At 47.2% G+C, this 8,713-nt stretch overlaps 1 protein-coding gene across 10 annotated transcripts in view; it reads right to left on the minus strand.

Moving 5' to 3' along the window:
- Window positions 1–8,640, minus strand: part of PLCD4 (phospholipase C delta 4) — a 40,148-nt gene extending 31,508 nt beyond the window's left edge. For 3 of the 10 annotated variants that reach the window (XM_017856838.1, XM_017856837.1, XM_017856836.1), the window contains exons 1-2: window positions 7,917–8,638; window positions 44–98 (exon numbers count right to left, since the gene is read on the minus strand). In XM_017856838.1, the coding sequence (XP_017712327.1) occupies window positions 44–65 (22 nt within the window). In that variant the 5' untranslated portion in view covers window positions 66–98; window positions 7,917–8,638. Of the gene's footprint in view, window positions 1–43; window positions 99–6,353; window positions 7,125–7,916 lie in introns of those variants that run through there. The other 7 variants (XM_017856842.1, XM_017856841.1, XM_017856843.1 and 4 more) reach the window with 5 other exon arrangements.
- Between the last annotated feature and the right edge of the window lie 73 nt (window positions 8,641–8,713).

The following is an 8,713-nucleotide window of genomic DNA, read 5'->3' on the forward strand; positions in this document are numbered from 1 at the left end:
CTGAGCTATATGCTAAGCCCTCTTCCCCTGCAGGGACACTCACGGTCTTGCAGCAGGGACGCCATCACCTACTGTTCCACCGGCTGGCACCAGATCACCTAAAGGAGAAAGGAAGAGCAAAGGGCTCTGGGTGAATCTTAAAGATAGTCTGTAGCTGATTTTTGCTTCTGATTTTGAGTTTAGTGACTCTGAGACTTTAGATAGGTCTAGAAACCTGCCTCAAATCACATAAGGATCAGAATTTAAATCAAGATATGTCTGATCCCAGAGCCTCCGCTATTTCCCATGGCTATCTTCAGAGAAGGCTAAACCAAAGAGTCCACCAAGCACCCCCTTCCTACCCAATAACCCACAGTCTACTAGTGCCACATTTTGCTCACTCCCCACCCTCTCATTATTAGGAACTAACATCTTGTTGGATGTCCCTTTCAGAAACTAGAATCTCTTCACACCCTAGCCTTCTTATTTCCAGGTAGAATCCTTCAGCTTCCCTATTCTGGGAGCCCTCTCTATGCTCCCACGTAGACTGTCCAGCTCCTGAGGCGACTAGCACAGACTTTCTTTTTTTTTTTGAGACAGAGTGTCGCTCTGTTGCCCAGGCTGGAGTGCAGTGGTGCGATCTGCCTCGGTCTCCCGATTAGCTGGGACTATAGGCATGTGCCGCCACGCCTGGCTAATTTTTTGTACTTTTAGTAGAGACGGGGTTTCACCATGTTAGCCAGGATGGTCTCGATCTCCTGACCTCGTGATCTGCCCACCTCGGCCTCCCAAAGTGCTGGGATTACAGGTGTGAGCCACTGCACCTGGCCAGACTTTCTTTTTTCTCTTTGACAATACTTAGTTGTCTTCTTCTACCTTCACATGGTAAAGCATATTTTATACTTTTTCTTTACAGTTATTCTCACAGTTTTAATGGACCAAATAAATTATACAACTCTCAGAACGACATTTTCAAATTTTCTCTACCTACCAAAAAAGGTTACCTCTTTTAAGATATATGCTGTCGGCCGGGTGCGGTGGCTCATGCCTGTAATCCCAGCAATTTGGGAGGCCAAGGCTAGCGGATCACTAGAGGTCAGGAGTTTGAGACCAGCCTGGCCAACATGGCAAAACCCCGTCTCTACTAGAAATACAAAAAACTTAGCCAGGCGTGGTGGCAGGCACCTTTAATCCCAGCTACTTGGGAGGCTGAGGCAGGAGAATTGCTTGAACCCGGGTGGCAGAGGTTAGCAGTGAGCCAAGATCATGCCATGCACTCCAGCCTGGGTGACACAGCGAGACTCCGTCTCAATAAAAAGAAGAAAAAAAAAGTTAGGGCCGGGCGTGGTGGCTCACGCCTGTAATCCCAGCACTTTGGGAGGCCGAGGCAGGTGGATCACAAGGTCAGGAGATTGAGACCATCCTGGCTAACACAGTGAAACCCCGTCTCCACTAAAAATACAAAAAATTAGGCAGGTGTGGTGGCGGGCGCCTGTAGTCCCAGGTACTCAGGAAGCTGAGGCAGGAGAATTGCTTGAACCTGGGAGGTGGGGTTGCAGTGAGCCGAGATCGTGCCACTGCACTCCAGCCTGGGTGACAGAGCAAGACTCTGTCTCAAAAAAAAAAAAAAAAAAAAAAAGATATATGATGTGAAATATAGGACCTGGTTAAGTTATCCTAGTAGCTGACAACAAACTTCCCTTGAAAAGGACTAAAAATTTGATATGTGGCCATGCTGATTCTAGCTATGCCCCTATAGAAATACTCAATTCTTGGTTGGGCACAATGGCTCAGGCTGTAATCCCAGCACTTTGAGAGGTTGAAGAGGGAGGATTGCTTGGGCCCAGGAGTTCAAGACCAGCGTGGGCAACATAGTGAGACCTCCATCTCTACAAAGAATTTTAAAAAATTAGCCAAGTGTGGTGGTGTACACCTGTGGTCCCAGCTACTTGGGAGGCTGAGGTGGGAGGCTCGCTTGAGCCCAGGAGGTTGAGGCTGCAGTGAGCTGAGATTACACCACGGAGCTCCAGCCTGGGCGACAGAGCAAGACTGTCTCAAAAAAAACAAAAACAAAAAACCAAAACTCTTGACCAGGTCATGCTGAAACTGACAAATCTCATAAAATGTAAAGCTCTATGCTTTTGTGTAAGCAAATAACCTACATTTGAATAGAAATATGTTGTGTTTTCTTTTTTTTGAGACAGAGTTTTGCTCTTATTGCCCAGGCTGGAGTGCAATGGCACAATCTTGGCTCATTGCAACCTCCACCTCCTGGGTTCAAGCGACTCTCCTGCCTCAGCCTCCTAAGTAGCTGGGATTACAGGTGCCCATCACCACACCCAGCTAATTTTTTATATTTTTAATAGAGATGGGGTTTCACCATGTTGGCCAGGTTGGTCTCAAACACCTGACCTCAGGTGATCTGCCCGCCTTGACCTCCCAAAGTGCTGGAATGACATGCATGAGCCACCTTGCCCGGCCATGTTCCTTAATTTAAAAGTTTAAAATTTTGACAGTGGTGGACATCTTAAAAGAACTTTAAAAATTGGTAAAGCATCATTCAGTTAGTGTTCCATTAAAACATCATGCAGTGCCGGGCGCGGTGGCTCAAGCCTGTAATCCCAGCACTTTGGGAGGCCAAGACGGGCGGATCACAAGGTCAGGAGATCGAGACCATCCTGGCTAACACGGTGAAACCCCGTCTCTACTAAAAAATACAAAAAACTAGCCGGGTGAGGTGGCGGGCGCCTGTAGTCCCAGCTACTCAGGAGGCTGAGGCAGGAGAATGGCGTAAAAAACCCGGGAGGTGGAGCTTACGGTGAGCTGAGATCCGGCCACTGCAGTCCAGCCTGGGCAACAGAGCGAGACTCCGTCTCAAAAAAAAACAAAAAAAAAATCATGCAGTTAGTTCAACTCCCTATATTTTACAGATGAAAAAGCAGAAGTCCAGAAATGTGATGTGACTTGCCTGAGGTCACACAGTCTATTAGTGCCCTACTCTCTTTTGTGGGAAGACCCTATAAAGTCACCTAGTAGTGACCAAGCCTTCAGGGAGAATGTGGGGGGTCACTGAAAATACAGCTTCCCTGAGCACAAGACCTGGAGAAGACTTTCTTTTTTTTTTTTTTTTTTTGAGACAGAGTCTTGCTCTGTTGCCAGGCCGGAGTGCAATGGCACCATCTCAGCTCACTGCAACCTCCGCCTCCCAGGTTCAAGCAATTCTCCTGCCTCAGCTTCCCGAGTAGCTGGGGTTACAGGTGTGTGCCACCATGCCTGGCTAATTTTTGTATTTTGAGTAGAGACGGAGTTTTGCCATGTTGGCCAGGCTGGTCTCCAACTCCTGATCTCAGGTGATCCGCCCACCTTGGCTTCCCCAAGTGCTGTTATAGGCATGAGTTACTGCGCCCTGCCTAGAGAAACCTTTCTAAATGTGTGGTAATGTACAGGTATCCAGAGTGAGAGGGGAAGGTTCAGAAGAAGTCTGTCAGGAAACAATTTCAGGAAGAAAAGATTTTGCTGGCTTAGGATGAATGTGTGTGCCCGAAGGAGACCAGAAGAAACCTCTGATTGGATGAAGGGACCCAAAGTGTTTCCTGAGAGCCAGAAAATCATCTCTGCTTTTCTGAGTGGGGACAGAGTTTGGAATCTGAGGCTTACGGAAGCTATGTGAAGACTGAAGTAGAAAGTAACAGATCTGGCCGGAGGAGGTGGCTCATGCCTGTAATCCAGCACTTTGGGAGGCTGAGGCGGGTGGATCATGAGGTCAAGAGATTGAGACCATCTGGCCAACATGGTGAAACCCTGTCTCTACTAAAAATACAAAAATTAGCTGGGTATGGTAGTTACTAGGGAGGCTGAGGCAGGAGAATCACTTGAATTTGGGAGGCAGATGTAGAAGTGAGCCAAGATCGCGCCACTGCACTCTAGCCTGGCAACAGAGCGAGACTCCGTCTCAAAAAAAAAAAAAAAAAAAAAAAAAAAAAAAAAAAAAAAAAAGAAAAAAAAAAAAAAAAAGAAAAGAAAAGAAAAGAAAAAAGAGAAAAAAGAAAAGAAAGTAACAGACTTCTCTTAAATTTCTTAGGTCCAGCAGGGGTGCAGTGGCTCACGCCTGTAATCCCAGCATTTTGGGAGGCTGAGGCGGGTGGATCACTTGAGGTCAGGAGTTTGAGACCAGCCTCACCAACATAGTGAAACCCCATCTCAACTAAAAATACAAAAACTAGCCAGCCATGGTGGTGCACACTTGTAATCCCAGCTACTCATGAGGCTGAGGCAGGAGAATCACTTGAACCCGGGAGGCGGAGGTTGCAGTGAGCTGAGATTGTACCACTATACTCTAGCCTGGGCGACGGAGTGAGGCTCTGTCTCAAAAACAACAACAACAACAAAAATTTCTTAGGTTCTCAGACTCTAGGAGAGTGAATTGGCCTGGGGCTGAAGTCTAACCTCTTTTACCAATATCCTGGCTTATCTCCTCTCTGAATTTTAGCTCCCACCTCTGGGACATAGGGACTCTAGGATGCGGTGAACTTTGGGACTGCAAGAAGATGGAATTTCCTTCCCTTATGCCTGTGTCCAGGAGCCTCACAATGATGTCCTGAAACATGGGAAGTCTGAGAACAGAGCCCAAGTGCCTGAACACCCTTACTTTGGAGACTTCCTCCACTCAAACCTGCCTTAGAAAATTATTTTTTCCTCCTTTGTCCAATTCTTCTAACCCCAAAGCTTGGCCTTGTTCTTCCAATCCTTCCCCATTCATGAATCACTATTTTAAACCTGTATTCACATGACTGACATGTGGTCATAAGAGGGCCAGTTTCAAATCAGGGAGCCCTAGAGGGTCAGAGCTGGACTTCATTTTATAGAAAAGGAGCCTGAGGACTAGAAAGGTTAGGTGAACTAAAAATAATTAGTGCCAGACTCATTTAGTGAGTGACAGAACTGGAATTAGAACCAACGTCTCTGGCTGGGCGCGGTGGCTCACATCTGTAATCCCAGCACTTTGGGAGGCCGAAGTGGGCAGATCACGTTAAGGCCAGGAATTCAAGACCAGCCTGACCAACATGGTGAAACCCCATCTCCACTAAAAATACAAAAATTAGGCCGGGCGCCGTGGCTCACGCCTGTAATCCCAGCACTTTGGGAGGCTGAGACGGGCGGATCACGAGGTCAGGAGATCGAGACCACCCTGGCTAACACGGTGAAACCCCGCTCTACTAAAAATACAAAAATTAGCCGGGCGCGGTGGCAGGCGCCTATAGTCCTGGTTACTCGGGAGTATGAGGCAGGAGAATGGCGTGAACCTGGGAGGCGGAGCTTGCAGTGAGTGGAGATCGGGCCACTGCACTCTAGCCTGGGCAACAGAACGAGACTCTGTCTCAAAAAAAAAAAAAAAAAAAAAAAAAATTAGCTAGGAGTAGTGGTGCACACCTATAATCCCAGCTACTTGGGAGGCTGAGGTAGGAGAATTGCTTGAGCCCGGGAGGCGGAGGTTGCAGTGAGCTGAGATGGCACCATTGCACTCCAGCCTGGGCAACAAAAGTAAAACTCGGTCTTGGGCAGGAGAAAAAAAAAAAAGAACAGAGGTCTCCATACAATCAGCTCAAGGATCTCACAATGACTCTGCTCTTAGAAAGGGCCTTCTCTAGAAAGCAGGTTGAAGCAAGGCTAGGAATCAATAAGGGACATAGATATTTTGTCTCTCCTCTCCATCATTTTCTGTTCCCTCTGTGCTCTGAATAGACTTGCTTTTCTTTGGTCTCATTTTCTTTCTTTATTTCTATTTATTCATTTTTTTTTTTTTTTTTTTTTTTGAGATGGAGTGTCACTCTGTTGCCCAGGCTGGAGTGCAGTGGCATGATATCGGCTTACTACAACCTCTGCCTCCTGGGTTCAAGTGATTCTCCTGCCTCAGCCTCCCGAGTAGCTGGGATTACAGGTGTGTGATGCCACGCCCAGCTAATATTTTTATTTTTAGTAGAGATGGGGTTTCACTATGTTGGCCAGGCTGGTCTCAAACTCCTGACCTCAGATGATCCACCCGTCTCAGCCTCCCCAAGTGCTGGGGTTACAGGGGTGAGCCACCGTGCCCAGCCTCTTTCATCCCATTTTCTTTCCTTTTCCCATCCCATGCCTGATCTGGTCCTTTTCCTTTCTTCCCAGTTCACTTTAAAAATAATTTTTTAAATTTATTATTTGTTTTGTATGGAGATGGGGTCTCCCTGTGTCGCCCTAGTTTCAAACTCCTGGCCTCAAGCAATCCTCCTGCCTGGGCTTCCCAAAGTGCTGGGATTACAGACATGAGCCATTATGCCCAGCCCCATCCCCACCTCACTCTCTCTCCTAATCCTCTCTCTGTCTTCCTATTTGCTCACCTAGGTCAGTCTCTCCTCTTTTCTTCCTTCTCCTCATCCCTTCTCCCCATCACCTCTTCCAGTTGGTTCCCTCTTTTGACTCCACTAATTCCCAATGGCTCCGATTCTCATCTCCTTTGAGATTATGGTCCAGAAGGGAGGACACGTGGGTTCAGAACTCAGTAGCATGCATGTCCCTCTGCTCAGCCTCACTTTTCTCTGTATCCTAGGAGATTGACCAAACAAACTGCCCAGACAATGTGAGTTAGAACCTAGGAGTTCTAGGTCTTGCTGTTTCCTCTGGTGTCTAATGGTAGAATGGGAAGGATGCCCACAGCTGATGCAGATGCAGTGAGAAGAGAAGGAACAAAGGGTTTGGGAGTCAGGGCACTGGGAAAAACTCAGAGGGTGACATCTGAGAATAAGAAAGGTTGGTCTTAAATATTAACTCCTAGACGCATATATGGAGATCTTCAACGATACAGTAAATATCCCTCTAACACAGATATGAAAATAGAGACACAAAATGAGGTGGGAAGTAGCCCAGAGCTGCTGAGCATGATTTGGTCCTCAGTTTCTAAGAGACTTCATGTCACCTAGAGATATACTTTGGCAGAGTTACCAATGGCACCAAGGAGATTACAGTGGGATTCAGGGTGTCTCAGCTCTCTCTGAGGGGTAAGAAAAAAGATAATCATTTTGTCCACTCCCTTGCTTCTGAGAAGGATTATACCTAACCTGGTTCATATAGAGGACAAAATGGCTCTGGTCACAGGTCACAGAATGTTGGAGCTTGAAGGTTCTTTTATAACACATCTAATCCAGACATTCCCAGCTACATCAATAGCCTCTGGAATGTCTTAAAATTGAGATTCCTTAGCCCTACCCCAAAATCTACCAGATCAGAGTTTCCCAGGGTGGGGCTCAATAATATATTTATTTTTAACAGGTACACTTGGTACACAGGCAAGTCTGGGAAACCCTAAACTCTCTCCTATCACAGATCTGGAAGTTGTGGCTCCAGGTCCCATAGTTAGTTAATGGCACAGGCAGAACTAGAAGTAGGTTTTCTTACCAACATAGCACTCTGGTGCACTAAGAAACTGCCTGGCCCATTGAATAGGCAAAGAACAAGTTCCTTAGGTAACTTTCTAAGGGACTTCCATAACTCCCCCTATTACCAGGGATCTCTGATTCCCCACGGTTCTTGGCCAATCCCTATTTTGCAACCCTCAACAATCTGTTAATAAATCTATGCTAAAGCTTAGCTACTCCAATTTTTTCTTCCCTTATTGGGGGTGGGGCTCACCTCAGTAGTGGCTAGGGTTGGCACTCCTGGCCCTGCATAAGCTAAGAGGTACCTCATATAAAGGGCGACTGATACAGCCAGGAGGAAGGCTGTAAGGATCAAGGAGGATAAGCTAGAGAGAACCAGGAGGTGGGAGCCCTGTAGAGCTGTTGGGGTGAGGAAAGGAGTGTAGGGTACAATTTAACCAGGGTGGATAAGCATCTAGAGGGCAGAGGCAGGGACTCAGGGAAGACATAGCTTGGAGCAGAGGCTAATCAGAGCTTCCAGACCCTTACCGTGGGCAGGAAAGCAGAATAGCAGTCCTGTGTTTCCTGTGTCTGTGAGCTGTGCTTCCCGAGCTCTGCGATGCTGTGGGATCAGGAAGCCCAGCCTGGCTCCTTTTCTCTTTTGCTCCCCTTGCACTGGCTTGTTTCCTCCCTCTTCTACAGCAGCTGGCTGCTGTGACTGGTGAGTTATAGCCAGAGGGAAGCAGTAAGAAGGGGAGAGGTGTGAGCTCTCTCCAGTCCAGCCCATCCAACTCTTAAAGGCCCAGGACACTGGTCAATGTGAGGGAGTAGTGGGGGTGGGGTGGGGAGAGAAGGATTAAGGGCACCACATCTTCAGGGAGGAGCCCGGCTGCCCTTCATCTTGATGCCAGCCCTCATTGACCCCAATCCCGCAGTAGCTCTCAAAGTGAAGGGAGTGTCCTCAGTTGCAGTGCTCTGTGAATCACTGCTTTTCATTCTGGTTCCCGCATGTAATACGGCTGTCTTTGCCCTTATTTAATCTGGCTCCTTTCCAGAGTGTCTGTTTCCACTGGCCTGCTCCTGTATCTCTGAATCCTGCCTGCAGGGCATTCACTCTAGCTCTGTCACACAGGGAAAGAAAGAAATAAGATGGGAAAAGAGGAAGATGAGGAGAAGGGGAGGACAGGAATGATGACAGAGTGTAGAGGGACAGAGAGGTTAGAATCTACGTATATTTTAGGCACTCATTAAATATTGAAAGAATGCATAGATGAATGTGTGAAACAATTCTTTTTTTTTTTTTTAACATCCATTCATTCCTCCTATAAGCATTTGTTCAGCACCTC

Source organism: Rhinopithecus bieti, unplaced genomic scaffold (assembly GCF_001698545.2).
Source record: "Rhinopithecus bieti isolate Rb0 unplaced genomic scaffold, ASM169854v2 scaffold_42532, whole genome shotgun sequence".
Taxonomy (NCBI): Eukaryota; Metazoa; Chordata; class Mammalia; order Primates; family Cercopithecidae; genus Rhinopithecus; species Rhinopithecus bieti.